This window comes from Narcine bancroftii, chromosome 10 (assembly GCF_036971445.1).
Source record: "Narcine bancroftii isolate sNarBan1 chromosome 10, sNarBan1.hap1, whole genome shotgun sequence".
Classification (NCBI taxonomy): domain Eukaryota; kingdom Metazoa; phylum Chordata; class Chondrichthyes; order Torpediniformes; family Narcinidae; genus Narcine; species Narcine bancroftii.
The window spans coordinates 24,847,795-24,874,803 of NC_091478.1; the positions used below are offsets into that span (position 1 = coordinate 24,847,795).

Sequence of the window (27,009 nt, forward strand, 5' to 3'; positions counted from 1 at the left end):
AGTAAAAACAATGCTGGGGAAACTCAGCAAGTCAAACAGAACTTTATATAGCAAAGATCAGGATAGATAACCAACGCTTGGGCTTGAGCCCTTCATCAAGGTATGAGCAAAATGTAGGCAGGGGCTTCAACAAAATGGAGGAGGGGCAGGAGGAGGAGCATGGTCCCACAGGCAGGAGGTAATAGGTGGATAAGGGACAGAGGGCAAACCAGTAAATGGTGGAGGGGAGGAGAAAGGAATGGCTCTGTGACTGGAAAGGAGAGTGGGTTGGAGAACTGGAGGTAAGAAGACAGAGGGATGGGGAAGAAAGAGAGAATGGGGAGTGGTCTAGTAGAAACCATTACCATAAAACTGACTCCTTGCCTTCCAGATCCAGTCCACTCTGCCGTATCACAGTTATACTCTTAACTGATGTATTGAGTAAGGATGGGGAATGGAGACCATGCACACTCCACACCTTGCTATTCCAAATCCCACTAAGAACATAAGAAACAGGAGCAGGAGCTGGCCATCTGGCCTGTCGAGCCTGTTCCACCAATCAATGTGATTGTGGCTGATCTGATGATAGGTCACATAATAGACACATTTTTTGTATCAATTTTTTTGGATAACGTTTAGGAGATTGACTATTACACACACACATACTACTCTTGACTGTGGTAAGTACCTATGTCATTTGAGGTGTTGGGAACACTGATGGGCAGGCAGCCAACTAGTTCTAGGTGGTAAGTCTGTATTCGGGACCTTGAGTGCTTGGATGGGTGGGCAGTCGGGGCCTAGGCTAGAGTCTGCAATCAGGGCGTCAAGAGCTCCAGTGGGTGGGTGACCAGAGCCTAAGTGAGAGTCCACAGTCAGGGCATTGGGAGCTCTGGTAGGTGGGTGGCCAGGGTCTAGGCAAGAGTCTGTGATCGGAGGAAAGAAGGGGCAAGGGGTGAAGCACAGGCCAGCAGGCAAAAGATCACAGGTGGATGTGGGTAGGAGGGTAAAAGAGAAAAATACTGAGAAGTGGCAGGGGGAGGGGTTAGCTCTCTCAATAGAGGGAAGTGGGTGAAGAACTGGAGGAAAGGAGACAGGGATGGGTAATAAAAGGAAGACAGAGGAGGGGCCTAAAGGAAGCTGGAGGTCGGTGTTAATGCCATCTGGTTGGAGAGTGCCCAGATGCACCCTCCAAAATAAAGGGGAAATTGGCACCAGTATCTTGGATATTGGTACCAAGAGGGGAGGGCAAGGAGATCAAAGATAATGGGGGGAGGAGACTATTTGGTGTCATTTCTTATCTTTTTCTGATTTGTTGGTTTTAGTTTCTTTAGTTGAGTTTATTTGGAGCACGGCTGTCCGCGCCAGAGATCTGTGGAAGATGAGCTGTATAGAGCAGAAGTATATGGAAAAAGGAAGAGGAGGAAAATAATGGAGGGGCTCTGGGGAAATGGATAAGACAATTCTATTTGTGAGTTTTAACGTAAATGGAATGATGGAGAGTTTTGGCACACCTAACTAGGTGGTGATGTTCCCCTTTAATTCCAGAATTAGGAGAGTGGTTTTCCTCATTGGAAAAAATGTTGTGGTCTTGGTCCGGGTCATGGTCATTGACCTGGTTGGGAGATTTGTGACGATTCATTGTCCAATATACTCAGAATCATGGACACTTATGAATATATATGCCCTGAATTTTGATGACAAACAATTTATACAAAATATATTTTTGAAAGTAAGAGGGGTGTGAGAATGTTTTGATTGGAGGGAATTTTAACTTCTGTCTGGATCCAGTCTTGGACAAGTCAGTGAGGAAAGTATCAATGGCCAGAGCAGTCAAGTCTACCCTGGCCTCTATGAAAGAGTTGAATTTAATAGATTTCTGGAGAAGGCAATACTTGAGAGAGGGATTATTCCTTTTACTTGAGACAGCATGATTCCTACACTAGAATTTATTTATTTAATTTTGGCATCGGCCCAATTGGAAGATAGAATAGTGGAGACAGTACATTCATCCTTGACTCTATCCATTATAATGCCAGATAAACAGGCCATAGCATATAGATGGTGCCTTAATTCATTGCTGTTGGGAAAACCAGAATTTTGTAGCTTCATTAGAGCTCCGATAGATTTGTTCTGTGAGACAAACTGTCTCTTTAAGGGGCCAGATAATTGGATATACCAAAGGTATTAAAAAGGGGACATGTGAAAGAGATAAAAGATTTGGAGGAAGAAATAACCCAATTAGAAAAAGACTATCAAAGATCGGACTCTGAGAAAATGTATAGGATTTAATGGAAAAAAAAATGCTTAAATACAGCACAATGAAAACATATAAAATAGAAACTATGATCCTAAGATCTAAACAGTATGAGCAGGGGAAAAGGGCCCATAAAGTCTTGTCTTGGTAGGTGAGGGTGGAACAAGTCTCAAGAATAATCAATACGATTCAAATGGGGGGTGGGGGGGAGGGGAAGGAGAGAGACAAGATTTCATATAGACCAAAGGAGATAAATGAAACATTTAGAAAGTTCTATAAGAGCTGTATAAATCAGAATCAGTGGGAGACTCTGCTAAAGTAGATAATTTCTTGCTTACATTGGAACTACCAAGTTTGGATCAAGATAAACAAGAGTCTGAGTGTCCCCTTCTCTAGAGAGGAGATTGAGAAACCCCTGGGCTCATTGCAGACTAACAAATCACTAGGGGAGGATGAGTTTCCCACTTAATTTATGAAAGAGTTTAAGGATCTATTAAAGCCTCTTATGAAGGTAGTGGAGACACATACCCTCCTGGAATCTTTCTCAGCAGCAATTATTAAAGTGATCCCAAAAAAAGACAGGGACCCATTGAACACCACCTCCTATAGGCCCATTTCATTATTGAATGTAGATTATAAAATTATAGCAAAAGTGTTGGCTCAATATTGACTGAAGTTAACAAATCCAGATCAAGCAGGATTTGTACAAAAGAGACAATCAGCAGAAAATGTATGTAGGTTACTCAATATAGTATAACTAGCAGAGTCAGGGGTGTATCCAGGCTATACTAGTTACTGAACCACTAGCAGAAGGCCATCTGATGGGATCCAGACATAAAGGGGTTCAAAGTGAGCCAGGAGGAGCATAAAATCAATTTATTCATGGATGATGCGTTAATGTATTTGACCCGGTTGTGGGTGGGGAGGGGTAATTGACCAGGCTGAGGATCATACTGGAGGATTATAGCCAAATCTGTAGGTATAAGATAAATCTGGATAAGAGTGAAATCCTACCCTTGACAAAGGGGATTACAGACAACTACCAACAAGGGAGTCAATTTAAATGGCCACAAGAGGGCATTAAATATTTGGGGATAAAAGTAGATAAGGATTTGTATAATTTATATTAACTCAATTATTTGCTCTGAAAGATTGAGGAGGACCTTGGTAGATGAGAAACCCTGCCCATAACTTTGGTGGACAGAGTTATTTACATTAAAATGAAGGTGATCCCAAGACTACAATATCTATAATCAGTCTTTGCCCATTTCATTGCCCTAGGGCTTCTTCAAGATGCTCAACAGATGTGTCAGAACGTTCTTGTGGAATGGTAAAGTGGCTAGAATCTCCATGGAAAAATTGACTGGGGATTATAAATTGGGAGGTTTGAAATTGCTGGATTTTAAAAAATATTATTGGGGAGCCCAGTTGAGGTTTATAACCTAACTCTTTGAAGGAGGTGGTACCCTCTCCTGGGCACAAATTGGACTGCACACGGTAGGAGAAAAGATAGCAGAAATGTTTGTATGTTAATAGAAAATTAATTTGATATTAAAGAAAACATAACCCCATATTAAAACATGTAATTCAGTCTCTGAATAAAGGTGGGGATAGCTCCTAAAGTGCCCTTGACCCAGAACAAATTTGTACCCTTGACTCTAGATAATAAGATCTTGGACACCTGGTGCCAGAAGGGGATCAGTTGAACTGAGGAATGTTATGAGCAAGGGCAGCTTATGTAATTCGAACAGCGTCAGAATAAATGATTTGTCTAATAAAACTTTTTTTTGATACCTTCAGCTTAGATCTTTCTTAAGGGATAATTTGGGGTTGTCTATTGCCATGCCTTCATGTAGTGACATGGAGATTCTAGTTTGAAAGGGGAATATGCACAAGTTCATCTCTACAATGTATCTCCTATTCCAAAGTGAGGGCCCAAAACTAGGCTTGCACAAGTTGAGGAAAAGGTGGGAGACAGACTTGGGGCACAACAATTCACGAGTGGTGCTGGTCAGACCTGTGTTGGGATAGCATGACAGCAGTTATTAATGCCAGGTAAAGATTGGTGCAATATAATTTCTTGCATCAATTGCACCTCATGCCACAAAAATTACGTAAATCTAAATGAGAAATTTTGGAAATGTGCTTTAGGTGTGGTGTGGAGATTGGAACCTTTATCCAAGCTGGCTGTGTAGAAAGGTAAGATCCTTCTGGGAGAACCTGGGGAACATTCTGAAAAAAATTACAAAGGTGGATTTTCCATGGGATCTGGAATTGAAACTTCTGGGAAACATGGAGGTGAGTTTTAAACTGTCCAGATTCCAAATTCAATTTGTGAAGGTCACCTTGTCAGTGGTCAGGAAGTATATAGTGGTCACATAGATGTCTAATTCCCAACTAAGTATTACATCAATGGAATATGGAGAAAAACACATACAATTTAAGGAGGAAATATGATACATTTGTTAGAGTGTGGCAACCTGTCTGCCACACATTGGTACACAGATATAATTATACCCCTTTTGAATAAATGAAATGCAACAATCCATGCCAATAGTGAAATGACTGACTTCAATGAAGTGGGTCGTGGTGCAGATGCCATGCTCTTGTATTTTGTTCCTTAGCTTTTTTTATTTTGGGTTTCTTTGGGTTTTTTCTTTTTTAGTTCTTTTAAGGGTTTGTGACTTTGTACCGATATTTGGTTCTTTGCATTTGTTTAATTTGTATAATCTTTTCTTTGTTGTATTAGGGAATGGGAGGGAGGGGAGAGGGTTGGAAGAAAAATAGACTGTGTGATTATATACTACTGTGGAAAGAGATTGTGTTTGTTTGGATTGAGTTTTTGAAATCAAAAATAAATTATTCCAAAAAAAAAGTGCCCAGATAGAACATTAGATGTTGATCCTCCAATTTTCAGGATCTGGAAACCACGTGGCTCAAGATGGCTGCAAGTTGCTGGAAGGACACGAGGCTGGGAAGTGAGTCTGGATACTGAGATTTCATTTTTTTCTCACTGATAGTTCAATAAATTTAATCACAATTTGCCTGATATTTTTATCTTGTGATAAATTTCTGCTCAAATAGTTTGCTAACTTAGTTTTGTCCTAGTACTGAGATGCCTATTCAATTACAGTGAATTGGAGCCAGCAGCAGATGTATCCCCAGTATAATCATTATCCTCAACCTGCTTCTCTGACTCCGTTCTTCTTCATTGATTCAATTGCCAATTTAGTGCCCAATTACAGGGAGGATCTTTTTAAAATTCTGTTACCCTAGGCAGAAGGGAAATCTGACACCTCATGTCTAGATGCTACGATTTATCATTGGTCTGATAGGGGGCTGGAAGCAAATTGAATCAAATCAATTTAAAATGTGGAGCTGCAATGCACAAAAGGGCTGGAGAAACTCAGCAAGTCACACAGCATCCAGAAGGAAATAAAGGGTAAACCAATATTTTGGCACTGATCAAAATACAGTTAGATGGCTGAATAGCAAGGCAGGATGGGGGGGGGGGGAGAGAGAGAGGGGAAGGAGGGAGGAAGGAAGGGGCAGGAGGAGAGACAAACAGGTGGGAGGGAGGGAGGAATGGTCAGGAGGAGAAGCAAATGGGTGGAAATAGGTGGGAAAGTAATAAAGCAGAGGTGATGGGGAAGGAGTGGCTCTCCTTTAGGAGAAGGGTAGGGGGAGCAGAGTTGGAGGAAGTGAGACAGGGACAGAGAGAGGGTTGATAGAAATTGGGGAAGCAATCTGTAGGGAAAGGTGTTATTCCTCTAATTTGCAGGCAGCCTCAGTTTGGCAGTGCATGGGGCCATGGACAGACTTGCGGAGTGGAATTAAAATGGGTGGCCACTGGGAGGTCCTCATTATTACAGTCGACAGAGCAAAGGTGCTACCTGAAACTATCTTCTAGTCTAGGTGGAGGAGACCACTTCAGGAGCACCAAATGCAGTAGATGACCCCTGCAGTTTCACAAGTGAAATGTCACTTCACTTGGAAGGACTGTTTGGGGCCCCGAATGGTGGTGAGGGAGGAGGTGTTGGCGCAAGTGGAGCATCTCCTGTGGTCATGGGTAGGTGCCAAGGGGACAACTGGGGGGAAGGGATGAGCAGACGAGGGAACTCTGGAGGGAGCGGTCCTGCAGAAAGCAGCGAGGAGGAAGATGTGTCTGATGGGATCATGTTGTAGGTAGCGAAAATGGTGGAGGATAAGTTATTGGAAGCAGAGCTGGCAGGTGAGGTCGAGGGAAATCCTGTCCTTGTGCAGGAAATGCAGGCAAGGTGGAGTTGATGGTGGGAGAGGGGAGTCACCATTTGGGTAAAGAAGTTTACTTTGAAATTCCTCTTGGATTTTATTATGCCAACTATTCCCAGTAAGTTCAGTAATTTGTCTCAACAACAAAGATGACTCTTCTGAACATTTTTTGTTTTCTTGTTGCATGGTTAGGTTCCATTTGTGGCACAGCAGTTAAATGACTGAATGTCATTTTGATCCTTCAACTAACAGAGCAAGTAGCAAGTTTCAAGTTTATTATCCAGTTGTACAAGTTGTCTGGTCCTTGCTGCAAAAATGTGCCAACACACAACCAGGCAATAACATATATGCAGATAATGATGTGCATATATACACACACACACATTTAAAAATAAATAAATATTGTTTAATAAATAGTAGTCACAAAGGGTTTGTCTGAACAGTTCATCACTTGTTCAGCATTCTCTCTGCCCTTGGAAAGAAGCTGTTTCTCAGCTTGGTGGTTCTGGCTCTAATACTCTTGTATCTCTTTCCCAATGGAAGCAGCTGAAAGATGCTGTGTGCAGGGTGATAAGAGATGTGACTGATGTTTTGCGCTATTCAATCAACTAAGTTCAAATCTCACCATGGCAGCTGTGGAAATGAAATTTAGCTGATAATGCAGTTTCTTAAAAATATTAGGCTTCATGGTCAGGCTAGCTATATATATACATATATATATATATATATAGAGAGAGAGAGATAAAAATTCACTGATATTCTTGAGGAGTATCTGCTGTCCCTATCAATGTGGCTTGTATGTTAAATAGCATTCTTGCCATTACTGAGTAAAGAGCTATCCCCCAAATGCAGAGATGAGGGGTTAGCATATGAGAAGACTGGAATTTAGGAGAATGAGAGGGGATCTCATAGAAATATGTAAATTATGAAAGGTGGAGGTACGTAAATTGCTCCCATTGGTAGGAGAGACTAAGACACAGAATTAGGGGGCATAGCTTCAAGATCCAGGGTAGTAGATTTAGGACTGAGATGAGGAAGAACTGTTTTTTTCCCCAGAAGGTGGTGAATCTATGGAATTTGCTGCCCATTGAAGCAGAAGAGGTTCCCTCAGTAAATATTTTTAAGACCAGGTTGGATAGATTTTTACATAGTAGGGGAATTGAGGGATATGGGGGAAAAAGCAAGTAGGTGGAGATGAGTCTATCATCAACCATGAATGGTGGAGCAGGCTCAACTGGCCAAATGGCCTATTTCTTGTATAAATGCATTCTTAGATTAATGCCTTCTCCTTCTGACCTCTGACTTTGGTCACAGCTGCCAGGACATTAAAAATTCTTTCTGTTGCAAAGGTACATGGTTTATGGTGGTGGCACAGGGATTAAGTTACTGGGTTACAAATCCAGAGGCCTAAACTAGCAATCAAGAGACCAAACTTCAAATCCCACTATACCAGGTGTGAAATTTGAATGATGGGTAGCTGGTACTAGACCTCAAAATTTATTTTTATATTTAGACACAGCATAGTAACAGGGCAGACCCCTCTGGCCCATGCTGCCCAAATGTACTAATTAACCTTCAAACCCTGTATGTTTTGAAAATTGGTCATGAAATGAGATTAGTGACCTGGGTTCTGTAAGGGGTTTGTACATTCTCCCTGTGACCCACATGGATTTCCTTCGGGAGCTCCAGTTTCCTCCCACCCTCCAAAAGGTACAGGGGTTGTTGGTTGATTGGTGTACTTGGCCAGTATGGGCATATGGCCCAGAAGGGGCTGTTACCATGCTGTATGTCTAATTTAATTTTTAAAATCCATTTGGTTTTCAGTTAGAATTATTTGACTCAAGGTAGGTCATTTGGTGTCGATGGCTGATTTGTGTATGGATCCCACCCACCAATCTCATTGACTCTGAAAGGGCCAAAGAGTTCCAGAGCAGTTGGAAATGGGTAATAAACCTTGGCTTCATTAGTGATCACTGCATCCTGAAAAATAAATATAAATGTTTAAAAATGTGGTGTAGTCAGAATCAGAATCCAAATTTATTAGTCATGAACACGTCATGAAATTTATTGATTTGCAGCAGTGTTAAAATTGGTTTTAAGTACATTTTTTAAAAAAATTAAATAAATTAGTGCAAAGGAAGAGAGAAAGAGAGATAGCGTCATGGTTCATTGTCAATTCAGAAACCTGATGGCAGAGGGGAGGAAGCTGATCTTGTGCCACTGGGTCCTCATCTTCTGGTTCCTGTACCTCCTTCCTGTTGGTAGCAGTGTGAAGAGGGCATGGTCTGCGTGGTGGGGGTCCTTGAAGATGGAGGCTGCTTTCTGTAGACACCATCTCTCATGGATGTCCTTGATGGAGTGAAGACTTATGCCTGTGATGGCACGGGCTGGGTTCACAACTCTTTGCAGCCTGTTCCTGTCCTGTGCATTGGCACCTCCACACCAGACAGTGATGCCGCCAGTCAGAATGCTCTCCGCCTGTAGAAATTTGCAATGGTCTTTGGTGACATACCAAATCTCCCCAAACTCCTCAGAGTATTGCTGCTGGTGAGCCTTCTTCGTGATGGCCTCGACATAGAGGCCGAAAGATGCTGTGTGCAGGGCTTCCTTTCCTATGGATGCGATGTGACCTGCAAAGTTTCTCCAGCACTTTTGTGCAGGTTTTGTTTGCTTGGGTGTTACACTAGTCAATAAAAGTTGTTTCCTGAACATTTTTGGGTGTATTTTATGGATTTTTGGCTGGTGATCACGAAAACTAAATTACTGCTATTACATACTACTTTTAAAAAAAGATGTAACCTATTTTTGTGATTTTCTGTCATATTTTAAATCTGCTTCAAGTGTACAAAAACCATAAAGTGCAACATGTCATTGAAAATTCATTTTCTGCATTAACACTTGGACTTCTTCCCTGCAGATCTTGGTGCAGGGAGTGATGAACATGGTGAAAGATTTCACCAGGACTTGCGACCATGGAAAAGCAGTATCGGGGCAACTGGAATCCATCAATGCTGGCCGACTATTGTTGGACACTGATGTGAGAGGCATCAGATGCTGAGTACAAATGAAAATCGGCAGCAAAGCATTTTTAGGTCAGTTGAACTAACGCAACGTGTCAGCATCATTATGTGATTAAACAGGCTAAATTCCATAAGTCAATTTAATGTTTCTCCATCCTCCTACATGATGCAGCAAAACTGAAATTATCTGTGTTCAGCTTGAAGTTGTCTATCATAAACCCAAATTTTTTTTTTCAGGAAGAAAACCTTTTTGAGGGGGGGGGGGGGAGAAAAAAATTGTCAGGTGTTATTAGTGTCCACCCACTCCATTGCAGAGAGTGCATCAATCCATCCAGAGACCTGGGAAAAGTCAAAGATAGGTACTGGAAGATCCCATGAACACACCTTAGTGACACTTCCATGAATAGGTGCTATATTACTTGGCATTAAAATTTAATTTATTTCCAATGGTTATTTTAAAACTAATTGCCTCTACTTAATTGCACAACTTAAAGCACTTTAGTGAAATGAATAAGTGTTAATTAAAAACCAAAGTAAATCTTTGTTTAATTTTTGATATGACTTGACAGCGCTGGGATTTGGTGCTTCTTCAAAGCTCAAATTGAAAGTCCAGGAAACCAAAGGAAAGTCAGAATCAGAATTTATTATGAGAATAGGACACAAAATTTGTTGTTTATGTGCAAAAATTGCTATAAATTGGATTAAAAAATAATTTTGTGCAAAAGAGGAGGAAAAAAATGACTTTCCATTTGTGTCTGTGGTTCATTGTCCATTCAGAAATCTGATGGCGGAGCAGAAGAAGCTGTGTTTGTGCTACTTGGTGTTCTATTGTTCAATGGTTCATAACGTACAGGGGCTTATGAAGGGATCAGCAATATCTCTGAGCCTGAAGACAAAATCCCAAATCCCCCTGGCTAAAACCCCAGCCCAAAGGAGCCACGCTCACTTCAGTCAGAATTCATCATCATGAACATGTCACAAAATTTGTTGGTTTTCAGCAGAATTATTGAACTGCAGGTGCAAAATTTTAAAGAGTAAATAAATTGGTGCAAAAGAAAAAAAGTGAGGTAGTGTCTGTGGATCATTGTCCATTCAGAAATCTGATGGCAGAGGGGAGAGGGCATGACCTGCGTTGGTGGGGTCCTTGAGGATAGAGGCTACTCTCTTAAGTCACCACCTCTTGTAGATCCTTGATGGAGTGAGACCTGATGCCTGCGCTGGCTGAGTTCACAACTCTTGTTGTTTCCTGTCCTCCATTGGCACCTCCATACCAGATAGAGATTCAACCAGTCAGCATGCTCCCTATGGTACAAAGTATAATCATTGTTTATTTTCTTGTATAAATTTGAGGCCTTATCTGTTTTGGCAATGTGTGATGATATTATTTTCCTTAATATCAATTCTGTTCCATTTTATATTTTTTAGGCTGTTTATCACAACAATGTAATTAAAAGTATTTAACAACAAATAAAATCAAGGCAAAATTTTTACTTTCCATCTATCATGTGCTCCATCTTCCAAGGAGACTCCAGTGATCAAGTGGACACCAATTCGTTTGCCTTTCAGGAAGTCCCAGCCAAGCCCACAGGCAGGAAGAGCAGGCATGAATCACCTGCATCAACCAGTTGGGGAACTATTGACCATGATCACACCTTCTACAGACATATCAGTCCCAGGCGATTCTGGCCCGTGAATGGGAGAACCTGCCCCTGAAGACCATTTCACTTGTGAATCTGCAGTGATCACTTATTGCATCTGCTGCTCCCGATGTGGACCCCTCTGCATAATAGAGACTGGGTGTAGACTGGGAGTTTGTTTGATTGAACACCTTAGCTCTGTCTTCTGAAATAGTGTGGATCTTCTAATGGCCACCCATTTCAATTCCCTGTCCAATTTCATTGCTTTCATGTCTGTCCATGGTCTCATGCACTGCCAGACTGAGACCACTCACAAATTGGAGGAACAATACCTCATCTTCCATCTGGGCACCCTCCATCCGAATGACATTAGCATAAACTTCTCCAGTTTCCATTAACCCCTTCCCCATTTCTTCCCCATCGCATGTCTCTGTGTCCTTTTCTGTCTCCTTTAACAGAGCCAAAGTCAATTCTCACCTCTCCTCTTGTGTCCAATTAACACCTCTTGTTGGTCTGGACTCATCTCCCTTTCAGTCTTTATTCTGACTCTTTCCTGTTCTTTGCTTATTCCTTGAAGACCTCGAGCTCGAAATGTGGTAATATATCTTTACCTCCTTTGGATATTGCAAGATCAGCTGTTCCTCCAGCATTTCTGCCTGTTTTTACTATAATCACAGCAACTGCAGACTTTCACATTTCACCCCTGTAGACCTTGTCCTCAACATCCAAGCCATCCAACCCAGGACGAATGGAGCACTGGTTCCTGGGAAGTGTTTACACATGTCCAGGAGGTATCAAACCTCAGGGATAATCCCCACCTGGAGCTCATGGCCTGTGCTAGGAGAGCCCCCAGCCTGGCAGAGATCTCTATCTTTTGCCCTTTCTCTCTCCCTCTGGTTTGTTTACCTTGAGCCCAAGATCTCCACTTGGCCGCACATCCCAGCATCTGCGTTCAGCTGCAGAGGCGGTCAACTCAATCTGAAGATAAATAAATCAGTCCATGCTAATCCTGCTGAGGGAGAGTTCAATGGAGCAGCATAAAGGCAGTTCATTGTGCAACGTAATTGAGAACAAGCCTCTGTGTCTATTATATAGAACAAGTATTTCAATTTTGAATCTGGATTATGAATGATTGTATCTGATGGTACATAATGCTGTGACAGATTGATCAGTGGACTGTAATCCTTCTTGATGACATGTTATTAAATGTCCTATTATTCTGCAACCACAGGTAACAAAGCCAGACTCCCAAGTCTTTGGCAGGCAGAATTTAAAGTCTTGGCATTCAAATTCTACCTGAAGTGAAGGGAATGGGTTTGGGAAATCAATTTATTAATATTCTGCTCTTCTGAGCAAACAAAGTCCACTTTTTTTTCTGGGACTCCCACTGTCATGGTGGAGTGAGTAGCCTGGCTTGGCTGGATGGAGCTCAGGAGAAGAGACATCTGTCCTTCACATTCTGGGGAATAACATTCATTTATTCCATCTTGTTATGGACCTTCTTAATTAGACTAAGACATAGAAGCAGAAATAGGTTATTCGGCCTATTGAATCTTCCCCTCCATTTGGTCATGACCTTATTCATTTTCCCACTCAGCCCTGCTGGTTGACCTTCTCCCCATAACCTTTGATGCCCTGGCCAATCAAGAGCCTATCAATCTCTGTCTTAAATACATGAATGACCTGGTCTCCACAACTGCCCATGACAGCAAATTTCACAGTTTTACCACCTCTGGCTGAAGAAATTCTTCTGCATCTCTGTTCTATCTACAAGTTTGCTGATGACACCACAGTTGTCGGCAGAATCATTAACGGCAATGAGGAAGCAAACAGGAGGGAGATAGATCAGCTCATGAATAGTGTAATGTGCTCAACATCAGCAAAACCAAGGAGATGATTGTGGACTTCAGGAGGAAGATGGGGGAACATGGCCCAGTCCTCATCAAGGGCTGAGTAGTGGAGAAGGTCAAGAACTTGAAATTCCTGGATGTCAACATCTCCGAGGATCTGTCCTAGAGTCTCCATGTTGATGTAATCGCAAAGAAGGCTCACCAGCAGCTATATTTTGTGATATGCCTGAGGAGATTTGGTATGTTACTGAAGACTCTCGTAAATTCTATAGGTGTACCGTGGAGAGCTTTCTGGATGGTTGCATCACTGCCTGGTATGGAGGTGCCAACTCTCACAACAAGGATGAACTCCAGAAGGTTGTTAACTCTGCCTGTGTCATCACAGGCACCAGACTTCACTCCATTGAGGACAGTCTCTTAAAAATGTAGCCTCTATCCTCCACCACCCAGGCCATGCCCTCTTCACTCTACTACCATCAGGAAAGAGGTATGGGGCCTGAAGGCGAACACTCAGCAGCACAAGAACAGCTTTTTTTCCTGCTGCCGTTAGATTTTTGAATAATCAGTGAACCAAAGACATTGCAATCCTTCTATGTGCACTATTGTTTATTTTTATAGAAATGTTGTAAGATGGTTATGAAATATTATGTTTGCACTATAATACTACTGCAAAAAACTGAATTTTATGACTTATTCATGACAATAAATTCTGATTGATTGATTCTAAGTGGGTGCCCTTCAATCCTGAAGTTGTGCCCTCTTGACGCCATAGGAAACAACCTTTCTACAACTACTGTCCACGTCTTTCAACATTTAAAATGTTTCAGTGAGATTTTCTTTCATTCTCCTAAATACCAATGAGTACAGGCCAAGAGCTGTCAAACACTCCTATCATAACCCTTTCATTCCTGGAATCATCCTGGTGAACCCTCTCCAATGTCACCTCATCTTTTTTGTTTAAATCTGGAGCCCAATTATGTGCACTCATTGTGATAACTTGAACATTTTGAACAGAGTTGCCCATTGTTTCATGGAAAGCCAACCTGTGAGACCACCTTTGGACCCAGCATGGTAAACCAAAGGCTTGATTTGAAATTAAATCATTCTCACACCTGTGAAATTTTGGAATAATTGTAAGCTCTGGAACACGGCTAATTAGCATAGATGAAATCCGAAAGTTTGCAGATGCTGTAAGAGGGAGTGAAGGTCCACTGGTACCTGCTCATGGAAGCAAGGGTGGTCCATATGTTGAAGGGCTCAGGCTCGAAATGTCAGGAATGTATTTTTACCTCATGGATGCTGCAAAACCAGCTGAGTTCATTCAGAATGTCTGTGTGCTTAATCAGCAGAGATGCCCTGAACAGTTAGCGTAATGCTGTTACAGTGGCAGTGATCGGGATTGTCTGTAGGAGCTTATACATTTTCTCCATGCCTGTGTGGGTTTTCTCTGGGTGCTCTGGTTTCCTCCCACTGTTCAAAATGTACTGGGGTTGTAGGTTAATTAGATGTAAACTTCCCCTTTTACCCTTAATCCATGACCTCTAGTTTATATTTCACCTAATTTCAGTGGAAAAAAAGCCTAGTTGCATTTACTTGTCTGTACAACTCATAATTTTGTATCAAATCTCCCCACAGTCTTCTGCATTCCAGGGTATGAAGTCCTAATCTGTTTAACCTTTTCCTGTAATTCAGTTCCTTGAGTCCCAGCAACATCCTACACTCTTTCTTCCCTTCCTGTAGTTAGTGACCAATACTCCAAATTTGGCCTCACCATTGTGTTATACAACTTTAGCATAACATTCCAACTTAATACTTTGATTTATGAAGGCCAATATGCCAAAAGCTCTCTTTACAACCCTATCCACCTGTGACACCCTTTTCAGGGAATTGTGGTATCTGTATTTCAAAATCCCTCTGCTCTACCGCACTCCTCATGCCTTTCCACTTCCACAAACATGATACTCCACCCCCCACTTCTCCCTCTTAAGCTGTCTTCCCTCTCTTGGACTGCTCAACCTGGCCAGCTGCCTGCTTTGGATCTCTTTATTTCCAATTGCTGCTGAGACATTAACCATCTCAACTTCACCACTCCCCTCTCTTCCAATCTTGCCTCCTCTGAATGCTCTGCCCACCCCCACTCTGTCCACAACAACTCCCACCTCACGATCAAACCCACAGACAAGGGGTGGTGCTGTTGTGGTCTGGCACACTGACCTCTCCCTTGCTGAGGCAAAACAACAGCTCTTGGACATCTCTTAGTTACTTACTTACCCTTCAACAGGACCCTTCCAAAGAGCATCCTGCCAGTACTATCTCTACCCGCATCACCTCTGGTCATCTCCCTCTCATGGCATCCAACCTCATTGTATCCTATCCTCACACAGCCTGGTTCTACCTCCTACCCCAGATGCACAAACTCAATTATCCAGGTAGACCCATTAGTTCTGCATGATCCTGCCCCACTGAATTAGCATCATCTTACCTCAACTCCATTGTTTCTCCCCTGGTCCATTCCCTCCCTACCTCCATCCACGATACCTCTCATGCCCTCCATCTCTTCAATGACTTCCAATTCCCTGAACTTGACCACCTCATCTTCACTAGGGATGTCCAATCCCTTTACACCTCCATCCCCCCTCCCCCCTGCCCATATAGGTCTCAAAGCCCTTCATTCTCTCTTGACAAGAGACCTAACCAGTCCATCGCCTCCACCACCACCCTCCTCCACCTGGCAGGACTTGTTCTCACCTCCTTTGACTCATCCCACATTCTCCAAATCAAAGGAGTAGCCATGGGTACCCATATGGGACCCAGCCTTGCCTGCCTGCTTTTGGGCTTTGCAGAGAAATCTACACTACAAGCCTACACAGGCAAGGCTCCTCAACTCTTCTTCCACTACAATTGACAACTACATTGCTGCTGCCTTGAGCACCCATGATGATTTCATCAACTTCATTTACTTTGCTGCTAACTTTCACCCCGACCTCCTATTCCCTTGGTCCTTTCCTGGCAACACCCTCAGCTTTTTTGATCTCTCTGCTTCCATCATGGGAGACGTATTTTCGATAGACATTTATTATAAAAACCCATCAACTCCCACAACTACCTTGACTACACTTCTTCACACCCATTCCCTTGCAAAGATTCTATTCCTTTCATTCAATTTCTCAGTCTCTGTCATATCTGCTCCCAAGATGAGGTCTTCCAGTCCAGGTCATCCAAAATGTCCTTTTTTCCAAAAACATGGCTTCCCTCCACCACCAACTCAGCCCTTACCCATTTCTCCATTTCCTGCTCATCTGCCCTGGCCCCCTCTGCTTCAAGACACAACAAAAACAGGATTCCTCTTGTCCTCACTTAACACCCCACCAGCCCCAGATCAACACATTATCCTCCATAATTTGTCACCTACAACAAGATACCACCACCAGGCACATCTTCCCTCTCTGCCTTCCATAGGGACCATTCCCTCCATGACTTCCTCATTCACTCACCCCTTCCCATTATTTGCCCCCTTGGAACCTTCCCCTGCTGCTGCGGGAACTGCTACACTTACGCTCACACCTCACCACCATTCGCAGCCCTAAAGAGTCCTTCCAAAGGAAGCAACACTTCACTTGTGTATCTGCAGGAGTTGCCTGCTGTGCTGTGGCCTTCTCTACATTGGAGAGGCTTGACGCAGACTTCAAGATCATTTCACTGGATACCTTTTGTCTGTCCAAATCAGTGACCAGGATCTCCCAGTGGCCAGCCACTTCAATTCTGCACCCAATCCCGTGCTGACACATCTGTCCATGGCCTTGGGTACTGTTAAGCCAAGTCCACCCATAATTTCCATCTAGGGTCTCTCCAACCGGATGGCATTAACGTCATCTTCTCTGCTTTCTGCCTGTCTATTCCCCATTCTCCCTCTCTTCTCCAGCTCTCCATCCATAGAGCCTTCCCCTGTTGGCTGGTGTGCCCTCTCTCCCTTATCCATTGATTAACTCCTGACTGTGGGACTGTGCTCCTCCCCCTGATCCCCCCCCCACCATTTTATTTGAGTGCGTGCCTACATTTTGCTCATACCATAAAGGCTCAAGCCAGAAATGTTGGCTATGTATCTTTATCTTTGCAATATAAAGTACACTGTGACTTGCAGAATATCTCCAGCATTGTGTGTTTTCACCATACCAAGGCTTGTTATTTTTTTCAAGGTGTGGATTATCTAATTATCTGAATTTAAGTTCTGTGGTGACATTTGAGCTGTTGTTTTGAAGTACTTGTGGTCAGATTTGTTCTCGTGTTTTGGAGTTGCTGGGCCTTGAAGAACAGGGAAAGGTTAGAAGTCAAACATTAAGGTCTGCAGACACTGATTGTAGTAAAAACACAGAAATATTAAAGGAACTCACCTGATCTCACAGCATCCATAGTGGGTAAAGATATATAACTGATGTTTCAGGCCTGACTCCTTTCTCAAGCTGCCACATACCTTGACAGAGGACTCAGGCCTGAAACATCCCTTTGACGGATGCTACAAGACCAGGTAAGTTCCTCCAGCATTTTTGTTTTTTAGAAAAATAGTTTGGCATAGATTAGAAGAGCCAAATGTCCTGTTTCTATACTGTAATGTTCTATGGAGTGTTTGTCTGTGCCTCTGGATGTGTTGCCAGCCAATTTCACCACCATTATATACCTGGACTCCTGTTCCTTTTAACTCAGCTCCTTCACATAGCTTGAGTTTTACCCCAGTGATATGAAGCTGCTACCCACTTGTGATCTCTGTGCGTTGCTGAACAAGGATTAATACCAGGTCCAAGTGAGAGAATTCATCTCAGCGGGACAGAACCCAGGAACTCACGTGATTGATCTCACTTGACTTGTGTTAAGGATGGGAAAGAAAATCGCATTATTTCTGCTCCTGATGCACCATTTCCCCCCCCGGGCTCCTGCTCCAGATGCACTGTGTCGTTGTCGTTTTTCCCCCCCCCCCCCCCACACCGGCTCCTGCTCCAGATGCACCGTGGTGTCGTTGTCGTTTCCCCCCCCCCCCCCCCCACACCAGCTCCTGCTCCAGATGCACCGTGTCGTCGTTGTCGTCCCTCCCCCCCCCCCCCGGACCCCTGCTCCGGATGCACCATGTCTCTTCTCCCCTCCCCCCCCCACCCCGCCCCCCCTTCGTGGGCTCCTGCTCCAGATGCACCGTGTTTCTCCCCCCAGCTCCTGCTCCATATAGACCTTCTCTCTACCCCCCCACCACCCCCAACCAGGTTCCTGTACCTAATACACTGCTTTGAGGGACCTGTGGAAAATTGCATGTATAAGGAAGAGATGGAGCTTTGGAATCCAAGTGGGATTCATGATGGATGATGACTGGCTGAGGACAAAAATACGGATAATGACTCGGAGCAAAACAACTACTTAGTATAATCTTGCCATTTCAATTCTGATCTGACAACACACAATGAAGTATTTGCCTTTCCCAAAATCACTTTATGGCAGAATTATTAAACAGGAATGGGTGCCACCTAATTTGCATAGAGCAGGATCGCAGAAAGAACAAGGGATGAATGAATGGAGATTTTACTCTGAAAATTCAACAATCAACCCCAGATGTGGGAAACAAAACAGGAGATGCTGTGAATGCCTGTGCATCAGGCAGCATCTGTGGAAAATAGAACTAAGTTCATAGTTAACAGGGTTAGCTTAGCAGTTGGCACAACGCCTTTGCAGAGCCGGCAATCGGGACTGGGGTTTGAATCCCATGCTGTCTGCAAGGAGTTTGTATACCCTCCCCGTGTCTGTGTGGGTTTTCACCGGGGGCTCCAGTTTTTCTCTCACCCTCCAGGGGTTGATTGGGTTTAATTGGGCAGCATAGGCTCGTGGGCAAAAAAAGCCTGTTACCGTGTTTAAAATTTAAACATTTCAGGTTGAAGACCCTTTGTCAGAACTGGGGAAGAGAGCAAGATAGTTTTGAGTTGAATCCAACAGTACAAAAGCAGTTTCTTCCCCTCTGCCATGAGATTTCTGAATGGACAATGAATCACAGATGCTACCTCAGTTTCTCTTCTTTTTAAATTAGTTTTTTTAAAACATAATTTACAGCAAGATGCAGCAAAACAACAAATTTCGTAGCATGTTCATGACAATAAAATCTGATTAAACAGGAATGTCAACAGGTACAATGTTTGTTGTGCAATACACACGAGTGCTGGGGAAACTCAGCAGCTTCCTTAGTGTCCACAAGAGGCAAAGATATGTAGAACCATAGAACACTACAACACAGAAAACAGGCCTTTTGGCCCTTCTAGTCTGTGCCACCCACTAGTTCCACTGATTTGCTCCCACTGCAAAATCCTCTAGACCTTTCCCATCCATGTATCTATCCAATCTATTCTTAGAACTCAAGTTTGAGCCCACATTCACCACATCAGGCGGCTGCCTATTTCACCTCCCACTACTCTCTGAGTGAAGATCTTTCCCCTAATGTTCCCCCTAAACCTTTCCCCCTCAGTTTAAAACTATGACCTCTTGTATTTATCTCCCCCAATCTAAGTAGAAAAAGTCTACTTGCATCCACTCTGTCAATAACCAATGTTTCAGGCTTAAGCCCTTTGTCAAGCAAAATAAAACAGACAGGCTCCTGCATCTCGGAAAGCTTTAAAATGAAGAGCGGGAGCTTGAGGGATGGATAGAACAATGGGAATATCCAATTAGATTTAAACAAGAAAGAGCAGATGCTGGGATTGCAGTTCAAGGCACAAAAGTGCTGGAGAAACTCAGCAGGTTACATGTTTCGCAAGTAGCAAAAATAGGTAACCAATGTTTTGGGTGAAAGGCTCAGACCCGAAACATTAGTAATATATCTTTGCTTCCTGGGGATGTTGTGTGATCTGCTGAGTTTCTCTTGTTTTTGTGAATTGAATCTGATTGGACGATGTCAGGACTGTCATGGTGTTAAGTAGTGGATGAATTAATGTTAGGGAGAAAATGATCAAAAACTATGAGATGAGGCCAGTTGGAACAGAAGCAAAGGCACCCCAAAGTTAGACGATAGAGACTGCAGGCAATACCGGTCTTTATGGAGAGAGTAAAGAACTGAGTGGCATATGGATTTCTTGGAACTTAGAGATGAAGTGTTATGATAGTGAGTTATTTGTTATTGAGCTCAGAAGGATGTCCAGGAGGAGAGTGCGGGTCTGTTCCTCGAGCAGTGCAGGATGAGGTGAAACATTGGTGGGGTCACCAAGAAGATCTATCGGATAGTGTCATGGGATCTTTCATTCAGCTGAGAAGATAGACGGGGTCTCAGATATTATCAAGTTCAGGGTGACAGGCACATCTGTTAGGGATATTGTGATTAAATCCATACCCTTCCGCCTTGGAGATGAGATTATTTGAACAAGGCGAGAAGAATGCTTCTTAGTCATTATATGACACAGGATAAAGTCATGAGGATTGGAGCAGGAAGTGACCATGGAGCTCATCAAGCCTGCTCCACTGTTCATCAAGGTCATGGCTGATCCACCTCACTGTCACTCTCCTTGATTCTCATCTCCTTTGATTCCCTTAATCTGCAGATAAATATCGATCCCATCTGAAATGAACACAGCAGCTCTTTTAATATCTCCTTTCCCCAGAGGCCTTAATCTAATTGGGTAACAAAATCTAATCAATTATTTTCAGAGTAGACTTCCCAACACCTCCCACCTGAGGGAAAATATCATGAAGAAAAAGTAAAAACACAATGCTGGAGAAACTCAGCAGGTCAGACAGCAAAGATAAAGATGCTTAACCAATGTTTCGGGCTCAAGCCCTTCATCAAGGTATGGATAAATGTCAGTAGGCAATAAAATGGTGGTGGGGGGAGGAGGGCAGGGGAGGAGCACATTCCCCAATGCAGGCAGTATTATGTGGAGAAGGGAGGGAGAGGGATAGCTCTGTGAATGGAAAGGGAAGGGAGGGAGAAGTCAATCTAATTATTTTAGTATGAAAGGCCTAGCTGTAATTTTTAGAAATCATCTTATCCTAGATTCACTAACCAGTGAAAATCGTTCCTCTCCATCTATCCCCTTAGCATCTTGAGAACTGCAATTAAATTAGCTTTACAAATTCCAGGGAGTGGTGCCAAGTCGACAAAATTTCTCACGATGATTTAATCCTTGCTATCCAATTGTTAGGCACCGAGCCCCGTTGATTCCCTTGGAATGCACACTTGAGAGGAGAAATTAGAGTAATGTGTGATGTTTCTCTCTGTCTCCACAGCGATTTTCCTTTTTCTCTCTATCAATTATGGGAAAGCAAGAATTTTCAGGACGAAATTAAAATTCAACACTGAAGCCAAAAGATTCTGAATCTGCCCTTTCTCTAATTATCTAGAAGCTTGCAGAACTATATGTCAGAAAGATTGACTGGAATTGCTCAAGGCCTCCAGAAAAAAAATGTGTGGGCAGAGGTGGGGGGGAGGAGGGGGGGAGAGAGAGGAGCCATTGGAATGGGAAGAGTGATTTAATTAAATCAGACCAGCAGAATGAGAAAGAAGGTTTGTGAAGAAACCGTTTTCGTTGGCAGAGGATATCCAGCAACTCAGCATTTCAGTATTTTTGCAGACTGGGAGCAATTGTGTTTGTATCTTTCCTGGTGGCGATCGTCTTTGGATTTGAGGAAGCTTTCAGAAAGCTGGTCTTGAGAACTTAAAAAAGGGAAGAGATACATCTGCTCACTCCTTCTATCCTGGAGAACTGAGACTATTGCAGCAATGGGATTGTGTTTCTTCTCTGCATCAGGTGTCCAACCGTTTTCAGAGAAGATATTTCACCCCCTCGACGTTATTTTTCACAGCTCATTTCTGAATGGGCAGATAACATCGTTGTCAGATCCATCAGGACGAGAAAAATTAGATTTCCTTCAAAGATACTGGCAGACTAAATGAAGTAGTCATTCAGTGATATTTCCCAACCTCTGGTAGGGCAACTGAATGGTAGAGTAACAACCTCTCACTCAATGTCACCAAAACCAAGGAGCTGATGGAGGTCTTTCGGAGGGGGAAACCAGATGTGTACAATCCAGTGATCAGAGTTGGAGAAGGTGATCAAATTTAAATTCCTGGGAGTCACTATCTTGGTGTCATCAAGAGGAAAGCACGTCAATACCTCTACTTCCTCAGGAGTTTGCAGAGGTTTGGTATAACATTGGAAACCTTGGCAAACTTTTACAGATATGTGTTGGATAGTGTGCTGACTGGCTGCATTATGGCCTAGTTTTGGGTGCACCAATACACCTGAGCATAAAGCCCTGCAAAAGGTGGTGGACACATCCCAGGATCTCGCAGGAAAAACTTTTCTCACCGTTGAGAACATCTCCATGAAACACTGCCATTGAAGAACAGAAACAATCATCAATGGCCCACACCACGTTGGACATGCTCTGATCTCGCTGCTGCCATCAGGAAAGAGGTACAGGTGGCACAAGACTCACACCACCAGGTTCGGGAACAGCTGCTCCTCCTCCACCATCAGACTCCTCAACAACATACCCAATCAAAGACTGAATTTTTTTTTTCTGAATTGCACAGTCAGTTTGTTTACATTTCTTTGTTTTGATTTTCTCTCTTTTGTATTCATTTTTTTTCTTGATTACAGTCCTGTTCGGCTCCGAATCATGGGTCCTCTACCGGCATCACCTATGGCTCCTAGAACGCTTCCACCAGCATTGTCTCCGCTCCATCCTCAACATTCATTGGAGCGACTTCATCCCTAACATCGAAGTACTTGAGATGGCAGAGGCCGACAGCATTGAATCCACGCTGCTGAAGATCCAACTGCGCTGGGTAGGTCACGTCTCCAGAATGGAGGACCATCGCCTTCCCAAGATCGTGTTATATGGCGAGCTCTCTACTGGCCACTGTGACAGAGGTGCACCAAAGAAGAGGTACAAGGACTGCCTAAAGATATCTCTTGGTGCCTGCCACATTGACCATCGCCAGTGGGCTGATATCGCCTCAAACCGTGCATCTTGGCGCCTCAGTTCAGCGGGCAGCAACCTCCTTTGAAGAAGACCGCAGAGCCCACCTCACTGACAAAAGACAAAGGAGGAAAAACCCAACACCCAACCCCAACCAACCAATTTTCCCTTGCAACCGCTGCAACCGTGTCTGCCTGTCCCGCATCGGACTTGTCAGCCACAAACGAACCTGCAGCTGACGTGGACATTACCCCTCCATAAATCTTCATCCGTGAAGCCAAGCCAAAGAAGACAGTTTACAGTTACTGCTAAGTAGAAATTCTGCCTGGCCCACAGAAAAAAGAATCTCAGGGCTATATGATATGTCATATGTACTCTGATAATAAATCTGAACTTTGACATTCATAAAGACAAGCAGAGTTCGATGTTAACTTGGAGGTGCACTAGATATTTATGAATAAAATATCTCAGGGTTGTATGAGATGTCAAATATGTACTCAGTCAATAAACTTAAACTGCAGAGGTCTGTGAACCCATCTCAGCCAATGACACATACTGCCTTCCCTTCCATTGACTCCACCTACAACTTTGCGTACCTTGGAAAAGCAGCCAGTATACTAAAAGGCTCATCCCAGTCCAGTCATACTCCCTTCAACCTCTCTCTGCCCACCGCCCCCCCAAACACAATGATCAGATCACCAAATATAAGGACAGCTTCTTTCCTGCTGTTATCAGACTCATGAATGAACCTCAGACCAGGAATCATTGACAATTTGTTTCTCTTCCTTGATTTGCATCTTTCATTACTCTGATCCCTTTCATTGGTTCAAGTGCAAATTTATTTGTCATCCGATTACACCAGTTCTCCAGTACAAAACATTGTAGACGCACATACAGACAAGTACAGTACATGTATACAAATAGACAATAGACAATAGGAGCTGGAGTAGGCCATTTGGCCCGTCGGGCCAGCACCGCCATTTTAGATCATGGCTGATCATTACCATCAGTACCCCTTTCCAGCCTTATCCCCATAACCCTTAACTCCGTTACCCACAAGATATTTAAAATAAATGATATTAATAAAAAGTGGTGTCTTTTTTATTTGCATTTCATCAACTCTCTAAATTTTGAAAAACTTAAAACAGCAGCCTGGCATTTGAGGCATTGTTCTCCAGGTGGGTCAGGATAGAGAGGAGGGACAAGGCTATAGTGTCATCAGTGGAATGGTTCCATCTTTAGGCAAATTAAAAATGGGTCCAGTGTCACTGGGAGGTGCGCTTCGATACATTCCATCACCAGATGCTCGAAGCTTTTCATAATGATGGAAGCTCCCCTCTCATTACTTCTGACCTGCTGAATCATCTGGGAAACAGCACCATTTTCCATTACTTCCGAACAGTACCCAGCAATGCAAAACCATTTTCTCCTGACCATTCCATCATCTCTAAATTGCTACTAAATACCATTAAAGTACAGATTAACACACTATTGATCGTAGTTTTGTATAAGTAGGATTTTTGTGGTATTTAATAGCTGCATGTATTTGTGTATGCAAGTCAAGGAACTTCCAAGATGATTTATTTAAAGCACAGAAGGTTTTATATAAAAAAAAAACCTGAAAATTGAAATAAGAACAGAAATTCAAGGCGGTACTCAGCAGGTCTAGCCGCATATGTGGTGAAAGGCACTGAGTTAATATGGTCATTCTAATACCCCTTTAATATTTATGTTTACATTTCTTTCCTTATGTACATTCCTTTCTCCTTGTACACAGTTACAGGTAATTAGAAATTCCACCTGGCCCACATGTGATGTCATGCCTGTACTCAACAATAAATCTGAATTTTCCTTTGAATTTGAAATAGTATAGAACCTGAAATATTAACTTTTTTTTTTCTCTCCACAGAAGCTGCCTGATTTGATATAAATGTCAAGCAATTTTTATTTTATTTCATGAAGGAATTGTAGATGTTAATTAGTGATGATTATTATACGAATATAATTAACCACTGCCGCACAATAACGTGCTACATTTGGTTGAAAGCAGGATTACCTTGATACAACGTAGTGGACTCAACCCAGGACATCACTGGCAAAACCCTCCCCACCATTGAGAACATGTACAGGGAACGATGCCGTCGGAGAGCAGCAGCGATCATCAAGGATTCACATGCTCTGTCCTCACTGCTACCATCAGAAAAGAGGTAAGGTGTCACAGCATTCCCACCACCAGGTTCAGGAACAGCTGCTACCCCTCCACCGTATTGAGTCAGTATTTTTATGCTCTGCTAATAATTGGTCATTCTGCCTCACCCTGAGGGAAAAGAATCTCAGGGTTGTATGTGATGTCATGTATGTACTCTGACAATAAATCTGAAATCTGAATCTGGTCACTATTGATGTCTTAAATGATGAAATTAACAATTCCTCATTTTACAGCTGCCCATAACTGCCTCCCCTCCTCAAGAATTTATAGAGAATTTCTATACAATCAAATCATATTTTACTGCCATTGCGTGGAACCCAAATTATTTCCCTGGTGAAAAGCTACCTAGAATCAAAGGTTCCAGCTCCCTCTATATATGGTAACAGTTTTCAGTGAGAGACCTGCCAATCTTTGCATTCTGCTGATCCTGACAAGGGATTTGTCCTGGTCTCATATACAGCACTGTTGAAGAGGTCAGTTTTCCCATTTTCTTCAGGCACAGTTATTAACATCGAGTCACAGAGTCCTATAGCATGGGAACAGGAAGTTCAATCCCCCCCCCCCCCCCACCGAATCCACACTAACCATCAACCATCAGGAATGGAATTCTACACTAATTCCATTGTGTTCTCATTATTGTCAACCCCAGTCCACCTTATTCCATTGTGTTCTCATTATTGTCAACCCCAGTCCACCTTATTCTTTCTCTATTACAGTATCCCAGAGATCATGTGCCAATTCTATATGCCTGCATATCTGTTCTCCATGTTAACACCTTAATAAGGTCACAGTATCTCTATTCTCAGTATCTTGCCTTACCATTCTGTATAGCTGTTTATTTCATTGTGTACGTGTGTGTATATGTGGGAGTGTGTGTATGTGCATGTGTGTGATGTCAGATTGTGTGTGCGCACACATCCATGTGGGCGAATGTGTGCTAATATGCATGTGAGTGTGTGTGCATGCATGTGTGTGCATCTGCATGTGAGTGCGTGTGCATGTATATGTGAATGTGTGTGTGCCTCTGATCCATCTAGTTGCATGTCTAATCAATCTGTACATCTATTCGACATGTCTCTGCTGCATGCCCGTTATTCCATATGTTTTCTCTACCCTGTCTTTGTTTGTTCCTGTTATGGGGTTATGGGTTATGGGGATAAGGCTGGAAAGGGGTACCGATGGTAGTGATCAGCCATGATCTGTAAAATGGCGGTGCTGGCTCGACGGGCCTACTCCAGCTCCTATTGTCTATTGTGTGGTTCTACTCTGTATAGCTATCCTATATCTCTAGCCTGCACCTCAACTCCATTTGTCTGTCTCTCTATTCTGTATTCTTATGGGAGGAAGCATAAAGTACTGTGAAATAAACGGGTGCATGGGACTGACAAGAATGTTCTAAGAGCCAGAAAATCCTCAATGGAACAAAAGGTTCCTTCAATGTCACAAGAAAATATTGAAGAAAATATGTGAAAAATAAAAATAGTTCCATTCTGTTTCTGCTCCTTGTAACTAAATTGTACCACTGTCGTGTGTACCTGACTCTCTCTCTTCCAACTTGTACATCCCTACTCTCTGTGCTGCATTCTGCAATTTAATTTTTGTTCCTGAGCCTGGATCTGATTGTGCCTGACACAATATCTATTCTATGAGGCTCACATCGCTATGCCTCAATTCTTTGAACCTGTATTTTTAGACTTATGTTTTAAATTTTATTTACAACATGGTAAAAGCTGATTCCAGTCATTTAAACCTGTGCCATCCAATTATACCCAAATTAACCAGGGCCAGTGACTCGGGTACAAATCTGATGCTATCTGTATAGAGTTTGTACATTCTCCATGTGACTTCCATGGATTTCCTCTGGGTG

At 42.9% G+C, this 27,009-nt stretch overlaps 1 protein-coding gene across 1 annotated transcript in view; it reads left to right on the forward strand.

Annotated features, from left to right (window-relative positions):
• The window catches only part of LOC138744313 (A-type potassium channel modulatory protein KCNIP2-like), a 370,423-nt gene that overhangs the window by 40,808 nt on the left and 302,606 nt on the right, over positions 1-27,009 (forward strand). The window contains exons 2-4 of the mRNA XM_069900237.1: positions 5,151-5,211; positions 9,402-9,576; positions 24,984-25,140. Of these exons, the coding sequence (XP_069756338.1) occupies positions 25,107-25,140 (34 nt within the window). The 5' untranslated portion in view covers positions 5,151-5,211; positions 9,402-9,576; positions 24,984-25,106. The remainder of the gene's footprint in view (positions 1-5,150; positions 5,212-9,401; positions 9,577-24,983; positions 25,141-27,009) is intronic.